Consider the following 19,883-nt stretch of genomic DNA (forward strand, 5'->3'; position numbering starts at 1 on the left):
ATGATAAGGGGCCTCCTCTTTAGAGTCGAGTCCAAACGGAAAAACATTTTTGAAAAAAACTTCGACAGAGCCGAGTCTTGGGAACCCACCACCATGGATTCTGTTAAAAATGTATACAAAATAAATTTAGTTGAAGGGCATAATTTTATTCTACAAACCAAACTTCTGTCAAACCACCAAAAATTAAAGCTTCTATGAACGGAACAAGGACCTGTACATATGAGAACTATTTCATGGTTATAGACCGATTTGGACCGTACTTTCCACAGTTGTTGGAAGTCATAACAGAACACCGCATGCAAAATTTCAGCCAAAAATTAAGGCTTGAAAGGACTCACAAAGTGAAGTCGGTTTACAAGGGAGCTGTACCAGGTTATAGACGAACCCGCAGCTTGCACAGTTGTCACGAATACAATGTGCTACATAAGGATCGCTCATCTGGTTCTAGGGGACTTTAATGCGCATCACACTTCATGGCATTCTCCCTTACGTAACGAACAGCGTGCCATAGTTTTGGCAGAGCTGATTGAAGGCTCCACGTTTTGCACGGTGAATGAGGATGCCGCCACTAGGATTACGAGGAGATGCAGCAGCTCACCACACATCTCCATTGCATCCCCTGATCTCCTGAGTGACGCTTCCTGTCATGTCGTCATCTCTTTTTGGGGTCAGACCACCTCCCCATAATTCTCACCATCGACCGACCACCCGACTTCATAACCTCTGAGCGCCGGACGTTTATCAATTGGGCTGCCTTCAGAGAGTATACCAATTGCCGCTTCAGTGAACTGCCACCGTCCTCGGATCTGCTAGTTGCCGAGAGGAAATTCCGAGACATCATTAACGCAGCAGCCGCTCACTTTACACCAGCCGGTCGAATACCCCAAGTGCGTCCCAATTTCCAGGCGCAGGCAGTGGTACTCGCCGACGAGCGTGATGGGATTCGTGGTATGGACCCCACTTACCCCAGGATCAGTGAGCAGAATCTGGAAATAAACAGGGTAGTCAACGAAAATAAGCGGAATTTGTGGCTGGAACACTTGAAGCAATGTAACTTAGGCACCGGTTAAGGCAAGCTGTGGTCTACTATTAAGTCACTCTCGAACCCCGGTAAACGGGATGACAGGACCTTAGTCACTTTTGGCGAAGTAACCGTGACCGATCCGAAAAGATGCTCCAGGTTGTTCAACTGCCAATTTATTGTGCATCCCAAAAGTGACAGGGCAAGGAGGAGAGCCATTCGCCGTATCTATGGTCTAACCTACATCAAAAGTATCTGTGCAAAATTTCAAGCGTCTAGCTTTACGCGTCCGACAACTATCGTGATTTCGATAGACGGACGGACGGACATGGCTAAAAGTAATTGCCTCATTATGTATATTACAACTTGGGTACCCACCACATCGGGTATATATGTAAACCACCTTTCGTCATAATCCGGTGAAAAATGTATAATTTATGTCCCCATAGCAGCTATACCGAAAACTGGTCCGATTTGGACCAAATTCGACACGCATATTGGGAGATCTAATAAGTAACAGTCATTGTTCAATTTGTAGAACACAATATTGGTATTTTTGGTAACTATAAGTAACAATAGACCGATATGAACCATATACGACACCGATGATTCAAATTTCAGCTAAATCGGATTATAAATGTGCGTTTTATGGGGCCAAAACCTTAAACCGAGAGTTCGGTCTATATGGCAGCTATTTTCAAATCTGTACCGATCTGAGCCATATTACAAAAGTAGCTTGGAGGGCTGAACATAACTCCTCATTGTCCCAAATTTCGGCAAAATCGGACAATAAATGCGCCTTTTATGGGCCCAAGACCTTAAAACGAGATATCGGTCTATATGGCAGCTATATCCACATCTGGACCGATCTGTGCCATATTACAGAAGTAGGTTGGAGAGCCTAATATAACTCATTGTCCCAAAATTCGGCGAAATCGGACAATAAATGCGCCTTTTATAGGCGCAAGACCTTAAATCGAGAGATCGGTCTATATGACAGCTATATCCAAATCTAGACCAATATGAGCCAAATTGAAGGCGAATATTGAAGGGCCTAACACAACTCACTGTCCCAAATTTCAGCGACATTCGACAATAAATGCGCCTTTTATGGGCGCAAGACCTTAAATCGAGAGATCGGTCTATATGGCAGCTATATGCAAATCTGGACCGATCTGTGCCATATTGCAAAAGCATGTCGAGGGGCTTAATCATACACACTGTTTCAAATTTCGGCGACATCGGACAATAAATGCGACATTTATGGGCCCAAAAGCCCAAATCGAGGGATCGGTCTATATGGCAGCTATATGCAAATCTGGACCGATCTGGGCCAAATTGAAGATGGATGTCGAAAGGCCTAACGCAACTCAATGTCTTAAATTTAGGCCAAATCGGATAACAAATGCGCCTTTTATAGGCGCAAGACCTTAAATCGAGAGATCGGTCTATATGACAGCTATATCCAAATCTAGACCAATATGAGCCAAATTGAAGACGAATATTGAAGGGCCTAATACAACTCACTGTCCCAAATTTCGGCGACATTCGACAATAAATGCGCCTTTTATGGGCGTAAGACCTTAAATCGAGAGATCGGTCTATATGGCAGCTATATGCAAATCTGGACCGATCTATGCCATATTGCAAAAGCATGTCGAGGGGCTTAATCTTACTCACTGTTTCAAATTTCGGCGACATTCAACAATAAATGCGACATTTATGGGCCCAAAAGCCCAAATCGAGAGATCGGTCTATATGGCAGCTATATCCAAATCTGGACCGATCTGGGCCAAATTGAAGATGGATGTCGAAAGGCCTTACGCAACTCAATGTCCCAAATTTAGGCCAAATCGGATAATAAATGCGCCTTTTGTGGGCCCAAGACCTTAAATCGAAAGATCAGTCTATATGGCAGCTATATCCAAATCTCGACCGATCTGGGCCATATTGCAAAAGCATGTCGAGGGGCTTAATCTTACTCACTGTTTCAAATTTCGGCAACATCGGGCAATAAATGCGACATTTATAGGCCCAAAAGCCCAAATCGAGAGATCGGTCTATATGGCAGCTATATCCAAATCTGGACCGATCTAGGCCAAATTGAAGATGGATATTGACCGGCCTAGCACAACTCACTGTCCCAAATTTCAGCAAAATCGGATAATAAATGTGGCTTTTATGGGCCTGAGCCCCTAAATCGAAAGATCGGTCTATATGGCAGCTATATCCAAATCTCAACCGATCTGGGCTTAATTGAAGGCGAATGTTGAAGGGTCTAACACAACTCACTGTCCCAAATTTCAGTAAAATCGGATAATAAATGTGGCTTTTATGGGCCTGAGACCCTAAATCGGAAGATCGGTCTACATGGCAGCTATATCCAAATCTCGACCGATCTGGGCCAAATTGAAGAAGGATGTCAAGGGGTCTAACACAACTCCTTGTTCCAAATCTTTGCAAAATCAGACAATAAATGCCTCTTTTATAGGCGCAAGACCCTAAATCGGAGGATCGGTCTATATGGCAGCTATATCCAAATCTGGACCGATCTGGGCCCAATTGAGGAAGATTGTCGAAGGACCTAAGACAACTTACTGTCCCAAATTTCAGCAAAATTTGATAATGAATGTGGCTTTTATGGGCCTGAGACCCTTAATCGGAAGATCGGTCTATATGGCAGCTATATCCAAATCTAGACCGATCTCGACCAAATTTAAGAATGATATCGAAGGACCTAACACAACTCACTGTCCCAAATTTCAGCAAAATTTGATAATGAATGTGGCTATTAAGGGCCTATGACCCTAAATCGGAGGATCGGTCTAATGGCAGCTATATCCAAATCTGGGCCTATCTAAGCCAAATTGACGAAGGATGTTAAAGGGCCTAATACAACTCACTGTCCCAAATTTCAGCAAAATCGGATAATAAAAGTGGCTTTTATGGGTCTAAGACCTTAAATCGGTCGATCGGTCTATATGGGGGCTATATCAAGATATAGTCCGATATAGCCCATCTTCGATCTGTGCAAAGTTTCAGCTCAATATCTATATTTTTAAAGACTGTAACGTGATTTCAACAGACAGATAGACGGACAGACGGGCGGACATGGCTTGATCGTCTTAGATGTTTATGCTGATCAAGAAATGGATATTTCGATGTGTTGTAAACGGAATGACAAAACGAATATACCCCCATTCTTCGGTGGTGGGTGTAATAATAGAACCTTAACCTTCGAACAGCTTTTGGTCCCATGCAGTTGAGTACAATCTTGGTTTCTCCAACAAGTTTAACATTTATTTATAGCATTGGCATAATTATAGCTACCATTATTAGAATTACACTTAGCTTAGCATACCTTGAAGGGGCAATTTATAGCAATTGCTTTGTTTTGGGGGTGGGGACTTTCAAATACATATATTTTTGTACATATATATAGGGTAAATGTTTATTTTATATATTTACTTTACGAGTTGTAAATCTTTCTGTGCTTGTTCCAATTCCTTTAGGGCGATTTGTAACTCCCTCTCTTTGCTGTGTTGCGAATAGACGACGGCGTAATTCATATACAGTTCAAAGGAGCCCACATAGGCATAGGCATTTTTCAATCATTGCCAAAGGATCAAAGGTGAATATCGAAGGCAGCGAATTAAAGAACAACAAAAAGGAAAAGATTAACAAGTGACGAACAATAACACATTGCGAAGAACACCTTTGCATTGTTCTTCGATTTTACTGTGGAGTTTTTTTTTTTTTGTAGTGTTTTGGATTTCTTAAATGCACAGTTAATTGCCCGGAAATTAAGTTCACCGAACGTTGCAAGACCGGAAACGATAATGCGAACTAATTTCACGCACCTCTTTCTCTTATTTCTCGCTTGGGCGGTGGAACGAGCAGGCTGCTGCTCCCGCATTCTCGCACAGCTGCGTGGTGCGTGATGGACAACACCTCAATTTTTCTATACGGCCACTGGATTTAATTAAACTGAAAGCGAGACACTTGGGGGTGCTTGAGCAGAGCAATTATGCTTTTCATATTTGGCACAGTTTTTTTTTTTGCACGGTACTGGAACGGTAATGGATGGACTGAGGCAGTGGTTGAGATTTGTTTTTGTAAGAAATTAAATTTTATTCTATAGATAGCCAAACACTTGAAGAAGTTTTTCTTTCTTCCCTTGGTTTTTTTTTTCACTCAAAAAATTTCCCGATAAATGATGCCCTGCAATGTCGAATCAAACAAACACAATCTCTTATGTGGTTGGTAGGAAAAACCAAAAACGCCACAACTAATTAGCCAAGCGAGCTTAGAGACCCGTTATGCGCTGCTCCAAGGCAAAAATTTTACAACGACATGACAACAGTTGGGCTTTAAGATAACTAAACGCTAACGCTTTTGGCAAATGGCGTTAGAGGCGAGGCGAGTTACACACTGAAAACTGACAAGAAAAATTATGTTTTGACGACTGCCTGTTATATTTTTTCTAATTTAATTTTAATCTTTTTTTTTTTTTGCAGGTTTTTAGTTTTGTTTCTCCTCTCTTTGTTTTAGTTTTTTACAACACGCTAAGGGTTTACCACCAACAGCAGCAGCACCAGCCCCGGCACCAGCACCTGGCCTACCCTTCCCCTCACTGAAAAGGCCCAGCTTTTGTACTCGTGCTGTGACCACCACTTGACATTGGTGACACTAGCGAATGACCACCATTTCAGCAAATCGATGGATGGTTTTGGATGGCTCTACCAAAAGTCGACAATTGAATGATAGACAATTTGAGTGACCACCCGGGAAAGCCTTGGCTTTGAACAACACGATACTCTTGAAATTGAATATGTGAAGGAATGTCTTTGGATAGAACAATGTGACAAAGCTGTAAGAGAAGGGGGAGAGGAAAATGCTAAAAAGCCGCCAAAGCCGGAAGTATGGCTATGAAAAAAAAAAAACAAATAAAATTTTTTTTTAAATTCGGTTATAAGATGAGGTTTATACTGTTTAGACTGGTGTAAGAGAACGCGTTGCTCTGAAGTTTAGGAAAATCGGGTAATAATTGACATGACCCAAATACCTTAAATCGGTAGATTGGCCCATGTATCCAAATATTAACCGATTAACACCATATTCGGGAAGGATTTCCATGGGCATAGAATTCCAAAATTCAGCTAAATTAGTTTTTAAAGGGGCCATATCGATATTAAGGTCGATATAGCCGATTTGTGACCTTATACTGCCCATGGCTAGAAAAAATTATAAAAGCAAAGTTTCTGCTCAATATCTATATGGGAGCTATATCCAAATGGCAGCTATATCCAAATGGCAGCTATATCCAAATGGCAGCTATATCCAAATCTGCACCGATTTGGGCCAAATTGAAGAAGGATGTTGAAGGGCCTAACATAACTCACTGTCCCAAATTTCGGCGAAATCGGAAAAAAATGCGCCTATTGTGGACTTAAAACCTTAAATCGCAAGATAGGTCTATATGGCAGCTATATCCAAATCTGAACCGATCTAAACCAAATTGAAGAAGAATGTCAAAGGGCCTAACACATCTCACTGTCCCAAATTTCGTGACGTGAAGTGACATCGGACAATAAATGCGCCTTTTATGGGCCGAAAACCTTAAATAGAGAGATCGGTCTATATGACAGCTATATCTAAATCTAGACCAATCTGTGCCATATTCTATAAGTATGTCGAGGGGCGCAAAACAACTCTTTGTCCCAAATTTCGGCCCCATCGGACAATAAATGCGTCTTTTGATAGCCCATAACCTTAAATGGAGAGATTTGTCTATATGACAGCTATATCCAAATCTGGACCGATCTGGGCCAAATTGAAGTAGGTTATCGACTGTCCTAACACAACTCCCGGTCCCAAAATTTCGGCGACATCGGACAATAAATGCGCTTTTTATGGGCCCAAAACCTTAAATCTAGAGATCTGTCTATATGGCATATATATATATTCAAATCTGAACCGATCTGGGCCAAATTGAATAAGGTTATCGACTGGCCTTACACAACTCACTATCCTAAATTTTAGTAATATCTTATAATAAATTTGGCTTTTATGGGCCTAAGACCCTAAATCGACGGATCGGTCTATATGACAGCTATATCAAAATATGGACCTTTTCACTTTTTCTCCATAGCAGTCCACCAAACTACTGAGGAGTATGTAAGTATTGGTCTTATCACGCTTCTGTAGAGTCATTGAACTATCCTCGGATTCAGGCCCCGTTTCGAGCCTTCGTCCCATCTACATAGTGCCCAACATCTGTCAGCCTTCTCAGTACGCTCCTTAATGTGACACTTCCAATTAAGCTTCCTTTCCAAGAACAATCCTAAGTAATTGACCTTGTCAGATATCGCAATCGTTTTATTGAGGAAACGTGGTACGTCAAATTGGCCCACCTTCGTCTTCCTCGTGACCAGTCATATTTCAGTCTTCTCTGGGTTAACATTCAAACCCCTGGGTCTAGACCAATCATATGCCATATGGAAGACCTTTTCGGCCCTTCTGCGGAGGCTACCGTAGCGCAGGGGCTAGCATGCCGGCCTATTACGCTGAACGCCTGGGTTCAAATCCTGTCAAGACCATCAGAAAAATTTTTCAGCGGTGGATTTCCCCTCCTAATGCTGGCAATATTTGTGAGGTACTATGTAAAACTTCTCTCAAAAGAGGTGTCGCACTGCGTCACGCCGTTCGGACTTGGCTATAAAAAAGAGGCCCCTTATCATTGAGATTTTACTTGAATCGGACTGCATTCATGGATATGTGAGAAGTTTGCCCTTGTTCCTTAGTGGAATGTTCATGGCCAAATCTGCATCTGCATCTTTCGGCCATTATGCATAGCTGGTTCGGATCCTTACCCCTAAGACGTATTATAAACTCGTCTGCATAGAAGACGGGTTCAAAGCCCTCCTCAGTCAGCATTCTTAATGGGTACTTTATGGTGGTCATCCAAAGGAATGGCGGAAAAATTGCCCCCTGTGCAGTGCCCTGTGCAACTTTCTCCCTTTTATATACGTCATGGATCCCGTAATCATCCAAATGTTCCTTAGCATATGGTTTATCCAGTCTCTGAAGACCCGGTTCACCCGGTGCTGGTATAAGAATTGGGCCAAAGTGTCGGTCCGCACATTATTAATCATTCGATGTCAATGCCAACTGCCAACGTGTTCATCTTAGCATCGAAGGATTCTTCTATTTTATGCACAACCTCGTGCAGGGCAATCTCCACCGACCATCCCTTGACATAGGCATGCTGTTTGGATTTAAGCAGTTCGCTGAATGTTCTACTCTTATCACGGTATCCACAATGCATTCCATGGTTTTGAGTAGAAAGGAGGTAAGCCTTACAGGACGTAATGCGCCCTGGTAGCCGAGTTGGTAGCGTGCTTGGATTACCAGTGCAGGGGTCGTGGGTTCGATTCCCGCCAGAAGCTTTGATGTGTCGCTACTGTGTTATCACAATGGAATTGTCTAAGTGAGTCTGTAAAGGACTGCCACTCTTACCTAACCTAACCTATAGGTCTATAGGCCTTTGATGTCTCATAACTTGGCTTGCCGGGCTTGGGTATAAACACCACCCTTGCCTTCTGCCAGGCTTTCGGAGTATATGCAAGTCCTAGGAACGCTGTGAGAATAGTGGCCAGTTAAGGCGCCAGATAGTCGGTCTAGCGCAACTCACTGTTCCAAATTTCAGCGAAATCGACTATTAATGCTCCTTTTATGGTCCCTAGACCCTAAACCGGCTGATCGTTTATATGCCAGCTATACCTAAAAACGATCCGATATAAACCATTCAGAAATCACTATTCCAAATTTCAGCTTAATCCGGATATAAATGCGTCATATGTGAGTTTGCGACTTTTAATCGGCAGATGGGTCTTTATGGTAGCTATACCATACATATTCAACTATTTTCGATTGGAATATCAGGGACTCCATCCAGTGTCCCATATTTCAGCGAAATTGGGTAATATGAACTCAAGACCCTCAATCGGCAGACCGGTCTATATGGCAGCTATATGTAAATATGACCTGATTTGGACGGAACTTCGGGTGAATCAGTACAACTCACTTTTCCAAATTTCAGCGAAATCGAGTAATAAATGCGCATGTTTTTGGCTTAAGACCCAAAGTCGGCAGATTGATTAAAGTGTCAGCTAAAATAAATAAAATCTGATATGGACCATATTCGGCGCGGATATCGGGGGCCAGTACAACCCTTTGTCAAAAATTTCAACTAACCGCTTTCACTGAAATTTTAAACAACAAAGGCGGTTGTTATGATCTGTACACACCCTTAATCGCCATGTCATTCTATTGGCGATTATATGCGAGTATGGTCCGCTTTGGACCATATTCAATTGGGAGGGACATTGGGAGGTGTACTACAAAACACTGTTCCGAATTTCTGCAAAATCAGGTAATAAATGCGGCTTTTATTGGCTTAAGGGTCAAGAACTGACAATCGGTGTATATTCCAGCTACATCTAAATATGTTCCGTTCTGCCTCATATTTAGTACAGATATCGGGGTTCGTAGTACCACAACCACTACTATTCCCAATGTAAGCATAATTGAGCTATAAATGGCCTCTTATAAGCTTATAACCCAAAATCAGATTAAATATTGGCTATGCCTAATCATAGTCCGATTTGGGTTGTATTCGGTTCGGACATCGGGAGGCCTAATGCATTATTCCCTGGATTTCAAATTTCAACCAAATCGGGGAATAAATGTGTCATTTATTGGGATATAGAAGATAGCTGCCATATTCAACTATGATCCGAATTTGCCACTCAAAAAGTTAACCTGCGGATGGAAAAGTACAGCTCTGTTCGACATTTCAGCACACTTCAGCGTGGTTTTAGAGTGATAACAACTGACGGACGGACACACGGATGAATAAATAGATATAAAGCCTCACAGACGATTAAAAAGTCATGACGATTCTCCCAAATATTTAAATTTTGAAAGGTTTTATAATGGTTAAGCAGACCGATGGTCAATCTGATGGAAATACGGATATATGGACGGAGAGTAGGATGGACAGACAGACAGATTAAAAATGCTACGACTAAAATTAACAGGTCTACTTTATGGGTTATCAGCCCATTACTTTGAGGTGCTACAAACGGAATGACTACATTAGAATACCCCCAACCCTGGGTATAAGCAAACGTTTCTTCTCCACTTGTGTTTAATTAATCAAAAATATTTGTTTAATCGAATGTGTATTTTAGTTTTATCGCTAACAGAAAAACGAAAGCAATGCCAACTGTTTTAATAGCGAATAGTGTTAATGATCGACGCAGCAAACGTAATGAGAGCGTGGCGAGGATCTTGAACTGTGAAAAAACTCAACAACCAGAATATTTCAATTACACACACCATGAACACCATTATGGCAGCCAGAATGAAAATAATAGTTGGCTGAATAAATTGTATAAAAAGCCATAAAATTTTAAATTGCATAAACGGGAAAGATTTAATGAATGAACACATAATTGTGGTATAATAAATGTTTGGAAAAATTTTTTTATTACCTAGAATACCCTGTAGTGCAGAGTATTAAAAAAGAGAACAGCTAACTAAGTTTACATTTTGCGATGAAATCACTTCCTAATTGGAAATTAGCCATATCTGACTGCCTATCCGTTTTTGTATTCTTGAGGTCAAGCTGCAAGTCACATCTGTTGGCCGATTACCACTCAATAAAATTATTTTCTACCCAAAATTTAAGAAAAATCCTACCAAACCCGAACAAATCCTACCAAATGTTCTAGAAGCCGAAAATGGGGTATATGTTTGTATACCCACCACTGAAGAGTTTGTCATTTTACCATTCCATTTGCAACACATCAAAGTATACATCATCAACCCTACAAAGCATACATACTACATGATGGTTATATTCGCAGACAATGTCCGACCGCCTTTTTGGTTGAAATCACTCTACAGCCTCAAGTTCATAGATGGCCTTTATCTTGAGCCCTCTGTATCGATCTCCCGATAAGAAGTCTTGAACTCATAAAAGTCGTAGTTTCATCTCGATTTCAAAGAACAATCGCGCCGAGTTTGAATAAAGAAATATCGCGATTTAAGGATTTGAGCCCCTAAATGAGCTTTTATTAGCCATTTTCGTTGTAACAGTGAGTTTCATGATATCATCTCAGATGCCATATAACCCTGTTTTCCCATTAAAGACGTACCAGTTAAGTCAATTTCCGAACTTACTTTTATTCCTGAAATTTACAGTATTTGGCCCCTTGACATCCATGGTTTTATTCTGGATTTTAAACGAATACACAGAAAGGACAATAAGTGAAATAATTTTATGTTATCCCCGGTGATTATTCAATAATTAATATGGTATTGATATATTGAAAGTAACTACCAAAAATTGAGGACAGCCTGCCAACCTACCAAGTGAGTAAAAACCTACCAATTTTTGGTAGCACTGGTTTTGGCATATTTGCAGTAATGTAACCACCAACCTACAACGGCCTACCCCACTCGACTGCCCTCAACAATGGCCTTGCATTTGCAATTCTATGGCATTGCCGCCAGACACTTGCTATGGCATACGAAGTATTTTGAAGTCGAGGCTTTGCATCGAGAGTCGAAATTGGTGCCCGGGTATTCATCTAATCGAGCAATAAATGAGAATTTTATGAACTTAAGGCCCTAAGTTGAAAGTTCGATCTATATGACGGCTATATCTATGTATGGTCTGAAGTTGACCTTACGTATTTCAAATATCATCTGGACTAGTTGTCCAAACTTCAACAAAATCGGGTAATGAATGCGCCGGTTATAGACTAAGAAGTAAAATGGCGTTAAGTTCGGCCGGACCGAACTTTGGATATTAACCACCTCCACGTAAACCACCTTTCGTCAAAATCCGCTGAAATGCATACCTTATGCCCCATAGCAGCTACATCGAAATATATTTCGATTTGGATCAAAAACTAATAAGAACAAGTCCTTGTTCGGAGGTCACCGTAGCGCAGAGGTTTGCATGTCCGCCTATGACGCTGAACGCCTGGGTTCAAATCCTGGCGAGACCATCAGAAAAAAATTTTACCACCGCATCCAAAGTATTCAGAATGGAACTGTGACCACCGTAGCGCAGAGGTTAGCATGTCCGCCTATGACGCTGAACGCCTGGGTTCAAATCCTGGCGAGACCATCATAAAACTTTCTGCGGTTGTCATCCTCTCTTAATGCTGGCGACATCCGTGAGGTACTATGCCATGAAAAAACTTCTCCTCAAAAGAGGTGTCACACTGCGGCACGCCGTTCGGCTATATAAAAGAAGTCCCTTATCATTGAGCTTAAACTTGAATCGGACTGCACTCATTAATATGTGAGAAGTACGCCCCTGTTCCTTAATGGAATGTTCATGGGCAAAATTTGCAATTTTACAATCGATCTCTCGATTTAAGGTTTTGGACCCATAAAAGGCGCATTTATTGCCCGATGTCGCCGAAATTTGGGACAGTAAATTGGGTTGGACCCTACGACGTCCCTCTTTAATTTAGATCAGATCGGTGCAGATTTGGATATAGCCGCCATATAGACCGATCCTCCGATTTAGGGTCTTAGGCCCATAAATGCCACATTTATTATACGATTTTGCTGAAATTTGGGGCAGTGAGTTGTGTTAGGCCCTTCGATATCTTTCTTTAATTTAGTCCAGATCGGTTTAGATTTGGATATAGCTGCCATATAGACCGATTTCTTGATTTTGGGCCCATAAATTGCTCATTTATTGTCCGATGTCGCCGAAATTTGGGACAGTGAGATAGGTTAAGCCCCTTGATATACTTCTGCAAAATCGCACAGATCGATCCAGATTTGGATATAGCTGCCATATAGACCGATATCTAGGTTTTAGGTTTTGGGGCCATTTATTGTCCATTACTGTCCGATGTCGCTGAAATTTGAGACAGTGAGTTGTGTTAGGCTCTTCGACCTCATTCATCAATTTTGCCCAGATCGGTCCAGATTTGAATATAGCTGCCATATAGACCGATCTCTCGATTTAAGGTTTTGGGCCCATAAAAAAGCCATTTATTGTCCCATTTCGCCGAATTTTGGCACAGTGCTTTGTGTTAGGCTCTTCGACATTCTTACGCAACTTGGGCCAAATCGGTATAGATTTGGATATAGCTGCCATGTAGACCGATATCTCGATTTAAAGTCTTGGCCCCATAAAAGGCGCAATTATAATCCGATTTCACTGAAATTTTGACACAGTGACTGGCTTTTCGACATCCGTGTCGTATATAGTTCAGATCGGTTTATTTTTAGACATAGCTAGTGTACTTATTAGTATTTGGTCCAAATCGGAACATATTTTGTTATAATTGATATGGGACAAGGTATGATATTTTCACCGAATTTTGAGGAAAGGTGGTTTACATATATACCCGAGGTAGTGGGTATCCAAAGTTCCGCCCAGCCAAACTTTACGCCTTGTGACTTGTTTTTTATTTGAACAAATGAATATTATCAACTTCAAAGCTTCAATCTCCATGTCCTTTACCTTGGCAACAAATTAATATTATTTTAATTAACAAAATATTTTCATACAAGTATTTTCTTTTTCAATATTTACTTCTAGCCTCTTGAGCAGTTTTTTATAGCTTGTTTATTCAGAACAATGAGGAATTTATAGCACAAAGTGATTATTTATAGTTAGCTTGAACTTGTTTTGATTGAAAACATTCAATACAAAATTAAGATAATGCCAAATATTTTTTTGGTTCGCTTTTTTTGCTTAACACAGATGTTCATGCATGAACATAATATGAGTATATAAAAGTTTAATGGGGTGGGTAGGAATATCAATATATAAAATTAAATTAAAATAAAATAAAATAAAACAAGTAAAAGTGTGCTATGCTTAGTCGGGCCGAATCTTGGGAACCCACCACCATGGATTCTGCTAAAATATGAGATCTACATTTGGTTATAGACTTAATTGGACTGTACTATGCGCAGTTGTTGAGTGTCATAACAGAACACTATACGCAAAATTTCAGCAAAATAGGGAGAATGGTTTATATGGGAGCTATATCAGGTTCTTGACCGATTTGGACTGTACGTAACACAGTTGTTCATAGGCACAACAAAACATCATGCACAAAATTTCAGCCAAATCGGATGAAAATTGAGGCTTTCAGGGGCTTAAGAAGTCAAATCGGAAGATCGGCTTATATGGGAGCTATATCAGGTTATAGACAGATTTGAACCGTAATTGGCACAATAATTGGAAATCATAACGGAACACTATATGCAAAATTTCAGTCAAATCGGATGAAAATTGAGGCTTTCAGGGGCTTAAGAAGTCAAATCGGGAGAACGTTTAATATATGGAAGCTATATCCAAATCTTAACCGATATGGCCCATTTGCAATCTCCAACGACCTACATCAATATAAAGCATCTTTGAAAATTTTCAAGCCGCTAGCTCGGACGGACGGACACGGAATCAATTCAGAGTGTCGAGACAATCAAGAATATATGTTCTTTATGGGGCCCTAGATCAATATTTCGAGGTGTTTCAAACGGAATGACTAGATTAGTATACCCCCATTCTATGGTGGTGGGTATAAAAAATTAAATAGAATAAAATAATCTAAACACTAAAACAATTTTTTAACCATATATCTAACATTTAATGTATAATCTAGTATTGATGGCTTTGCGTTTAGGCTCCACCCTAATATTCAATATTTACTTATGTTTTAGCAAATTAGTATTTTCATATACTTGAACAGCGTGTACTTGAGTTTTGAAATCACTTAAAAATTATTTTGTGAAAAGCAGCTGTCAAAAATAACAATTTTGAAATATCTCTATATACTTAAATTACTTTGTATGCAAAATTAATTTTGTGCACAGAACAGAAGAGAGAGAGAGAGAAGCCATAAATTGGACATAAGTCGGTTAATAATTCAATGATATAACGGATTTCATTAATTTAATAAAAAACAAGTAAGAGCGGGCTAAATTCGGCCGGGCCGAATCTTATATACCCTCCACCATGGATCACATTTGTCGAGCTCTTGCCATGGTATCTCCTTTTAGGCAAACAAAAAAAATTGAATAAGAACTTCTATGCTATTGGAGCTATTTCAAGTTATAGTCCGATTCGGACCATAAATGAATGCTGAACATTGTAGAAGTCATTGTGTAATATTTCAGTTCATTCGGATAAGAATTGCACCTTGTAGGGGCTCAAGAACAAAATTGGAAGATGGGTTTATATGGGAGCCGTATCAAGCTATTGATCGACTCCGACCATATAAGCCATGTGTGTTAAAGGTCATAAGAGAAACCGTTGTACAAAATTTCTGCCAAATCGGATGAGAATTGCGCCCTCTAGAGGCTCAAGAAGCCAAGATCCGAGATCGGTTTATATGGCAGCTATATTAAGTTATGCACTGTTTTGCGCCATACTTAGAACAGTTATTAAAAATCATAACAAAACACCTCATGCAAAATTTTAGCCAAATAGGATCAGAATTGCGCCCTCCAGCGGCTCAAGAAGTCAAGACCCAAGATCGGTTTATATAGCAGCTATACCAGATTATGAACCGATTTGAACCATACTTAGCGAAGTTGCTAGAAGTGATACCAAAACACCACGTGCAAGAATTGCGCCCACTATAGGCTCAAGAAGTGAAGATCCAAGATCGGTCAGTCAAATTGAGTAATAACTGCACTTCCAGAAAGTCAAGCTGGGAGATCGGTTTATAGGGCAGCTATATCAGGTTATACCGATTTAGGCCATACTTAAGACAGTTGTTGGAAGTCATACCAAAACGACATATCAAAATTTTAACAATATTGGATAAAAATTGAGCCTTCTAGAAACCCAAGAAGTCTTATCGTGAGATCGGTTTATATAGCGGCTATATTAGCATGTGGACTCATTTAAACCATACTTGACACAGATGTTAAAAGTGTAAATGAAACACTTCATTCAGTAAATCGGTCAAATCGGATAATAATTACGTTCTCTAGAAGCTCAAGAAGTCAGGATCCAAGATCGACTTATATGGCAGCTATATCCGGTTATGGACCGATTTGAAGCATACTTGGCACATTGGGAGTCATATAGTGAGTCATACCATAACATTTTATGCAAAATTTCAGCCAAATCGGATAAGAATTGCGCCCTCTAGTAGTTCAAGATGTCAAGACCCAAGATCGATTTATATGGCAGCTATATCATAACATGGACCGATATGGCCCATTTACAATCCCAACCGACCTACACTAATAAAAAGTATTTTTGCAAAATTTCAAGCGGCTAGCTTTACTCCTTCGATAGTTAGCCTGCTTTTGACAAACAGACGGACGGACATGGCTAGATCGACTTAAAATGACATGGTAATCAAGAAAAAGGGAGGATATTTTAAGTCGAACTAGCCATGTCCGTTTGTCCGTCCGTCTGGCCGTCTGTCTGTCGAAAGCACGCTAACTTTTGAAGGAGTAAAGCTAGCCGCTTGAAATTTTGCACAAATACTTTTTATTAGTGTAGGTCGGTTGGGATTGTAAATGGGCCAAATCGGTCCATCATTTGATATAGCTGCTGTATAAACCGATCTTGGATCTTGACTTCTTGAGCCTCTAGAGGGCGCAATTTTTATCCGAATTGACTGAAATTTTGCATGAGGTGTTTTATTATGACTTCCAACAACTGTGCTGAGTATGGTGTAAATCGGTTCATAACCTAATATAGCTGTCATATAAACCGATATGGGGTCTTGATTTCTTGAGCCTCTAGAGGGCGCAATTCTGATCCGATTTGAATGCAGTTTTGCACGAAGTATTTTGTTATGATATCCAACAACTGTGCCAAGTATGGTTCAAATCGGTCCATGTTTTAATATAGCTGCGATATAAACCGATCTTGGATCTTGACTTCTTGTTCAGCTGGAGGGCGCAATTCTCATCCGATTTGGCTGAAATTATGCAAGAGGTGTTTTGTAGTAACTTTCAATAATTGTGCTAAGTATGACGCAAAGCAGTACATAACCTGATTTAGCTGCCATATAAACCGATCTGGGATCTTGACTTCTTGAACCTCTAGAGGGCACAATTCTTATCCCAATTGACTGAAATTTTGCATGAGGTGTTTTATTATGACTACCAACAACTGTGCTGAGTATGGTGTAAATCGGTTCATAACCTGAAATAGCTGTCATATAAACCGATATTGGGTCTTGATTTCTTGGGTCTCTAGAGGGCTCAACTCTAATCCGATTCGACTGAAATTTTGCACCTGGTGTTCTGGTATCACTTCTAACATCTGCGCTAGGTATGGTTTAAATCGGTCCATGTTTCGATTTAGCTGCCATATACCCGATCTTGAATCTTGGCTTCTTGATCCACTAGAGGGCGCAATTCTTATCCGATTGATATGAATTTTTGCACGAAGTATTTTGTTACGATATCCAACAACTGTGCCAAGTATGGTTCAAATCGGTTCATAATCTGGTATAGCTGTCATATAAACCGATCTTCGATCATGACTTCTTGAGCCAATAGAGCACTGAATTCTCATCCGATTTGGCTGAAATTTTGCATGAGGTGTTCTGTTATGACTTCCAACAACTGCACTTAGTATGGTTCAAATCGGTGTATGTTTTGATATAGCTGCCAAATAAACCGATCTTGGGTCTTGACTTCTTGAGCCTCTAGAGGGCGCAATTCTTATTTGATTTGACTGAAATTTTGCACGTAGTGTTTTGCTATCCCTTTCAAGGCATGGGCTAAGTATGATTCAAATTGGATCATAATCTGGTATAGCTGTCATATAAACCGATCTTGGATCTTGACTTCTTGAGCCGCTAGAGGGCGCAATTCTGATGCTATTTGGCTGAAATTTTGCATGAGGTGTTTTGTTATGACTTCCAATAAATGTGCTAAGTATGGCGCAAATCGGAACATAACCTGATATAGCTGCCATATAAACCGATCTGGCATCTTGACCTCTTGAGCCTCTAGAGGGCCCAATTTTCATCTGATTTGGCAGAAATTTTGTACAACATACGTGTAAATTTTGTTCAACATACGTGCTGAATATGGTCTTGGTCTTGGTCAATAGCTTGATACAGCTCTCATATAAACCTATCTCCCGATTTAGCGTATTGAGCCCCTACAAGGCGCAATTCTTATTCGAATTAACTGAACTATCGCACAATGAATTTTACAATGTTCAGCATTCATTTATGGTCCGAATCGAACTATAACTGGATACAGCATAAGAATAGAATAGCATAATAGTTCTTATCCATAATTCTTTGTTTGCCTAAAAAGAGATACCGCGCATAGAACTAGACAAATGCGATCCATGGTGGAGGGCATATAAGATTCGACCCACCGAACTTAGCACACTCTTACTTGTTTTCTTCTTGATAATATGGGTAGCAAAAATTATTGACTCAAGAACCCCTACACAAATATTGGTTTTTAATATTTTCTATATTAAATATTGATCATATATATATTTACCTTGGAGCTTGAGTCAAGCTACTGTGCGCCGATACGTAAGCCATGCGAAATAATCCATTTACAAGGGGGGTACAGAAGAACACAAGTTGTTTGGCACAAACACTCTACAACAAAAGTGTTTGTGGCTGCAGGATTTGAAGTATTTGACTTTGGATGTGTAATGAAACACTTAACTATTCAATTAAATTTGAGTTGGATCTACTGAATATATTATAAAAATTTTCGATTTTATTTTTGAATTTTTTCAAAAACGCTTTTCACACATATCAGCACAATTTTCCTTAAAGATTAAATTTAACACTTTACACTGGCCACGCTTTTGATTTTTTATTTGTTTTACTTTTATATTTTTTTCAATTTTTTTTTATAAATTCATTTTTTTTTAAATTTTTGCGTATTTTTGGTTGACACAGGCAAACAAAAAAAATTAAAACAATAAAATAACAACAATGGCATTATTATATGTCACATCATTTTTAAGATAGCGAAAATGTCAACACTCTGAACGAAAAATGTTTAAAACATTTTCCAAAAAGAATAAAAAAAAACAACAACAACTACACCAAAAGAATACAATACGGAGCAGAATACAACGAAATTAAATGGAATGAGAAATTGTGATGATGGTGATGATGACGATGAATGTGAAAGTAATGGTGATGGACCACGCAGACGATGACGAGAATAGATGGAGCTGTCGTTGTTGTCAATTCTGATGAATAATGCCAAAACACAGAATATTTTATTTATAAAACACAAATCGATTTTAGGGGATTTTCATTTTGTTTTTTTTTTTTTTTTTTTGCTGAACACAAGAAATTTCCCAAAAACGTCACACTTTTCTTTTATATTTATTATCATAATTTTTCTTAAACATGATTTAATATATTTTTTAATATTTTTCTCAAATCCCATGATGATATTGAATTTTTTATTTATTATCATTTAAAAGGGAATCACATAATTTATAAAAGCACGCACACACACACACACGCGCACACAGACACAAAAGCACTGTTCTTTATTGATTTTGTCCCAAAAACCTGGGTCAATTGGTTTCGAGTTGATCAATCAAATAGACACACGTACCCGTCGCCTTTGAAAAATTTTGTTACGATCTGTAGACCGTCGCATTCCCAACTGACCCGCAAAAAGTATTTCTAAATGTTTCATGATCATTAACACCCCACAATCATCATCATCATCATCATGATAATCAACGACGCCAAAAAAAAGCCGGCAGTTGTACAGTGATTTTAAGTTTTTTTATTTAGAATACAAACAAATACAAATTTTGCCCATGAACATTCCACTAAGG

At 39.6% G+C, this 19,883-nt stretch overlaps 1 protein-coding gene across 3 annotated transcripts in view; it reads right to left on the reverse strand.

Annotated features, from left to right (window-relative positions):
* LOC106082695 (potassium voltage-gated channel protein Shaker) overlaps positions 1-18,672 on the reverse strand; it is a 694,624-nt gene extending 675,952 nt beyond the window's left edge. The window contains exons 1-3 of one of the 3 annotated variants that reach the window (XM_059366519.1): positions 5,336-5,491; positions 4,882-5,242; positions 4,490-4,558 (exon numbers count right to left, since the gene is read on the reverse strand). In XM_059366519.1, the coding sequence (XP_059222502.1) occupies positions 4,490-4,558; positions 4,882-4,937 (125 nt within the window). In that variant the 5' untranslated portion in view covers positions 4,938-5,242; positions 5,336-5,491. Of the gene's footprint in view, positions 1-4,489; positions 4,559-4,881; positions 5,492-18,565 lie in introns of those variants that run through there. The other 2 variants (XM_059366518.1, XM_059366520.1) reach the window with 2 other exon arrangements.
* Between the last annotated feature and the right edge of the window lie 1,211 nt (positions 18,673-19,883).

The sequence above is a fragment of the Stomoxys calcitrans genome, chromosome 4, assembly GCF_963082655.1.
Source record: "Stomoxys calcitrans chromosome 4, idStoCalc2.1, whole genome shotgun sequence".
In the NCBI taxonomy this organism is placed as follows: domain Eukaryota; kingdom Metazoa; phylum Arthropoda; class Insecta; order Diptera; family Muscidae; genus Stomoxys; species Stomoxys calcitrans.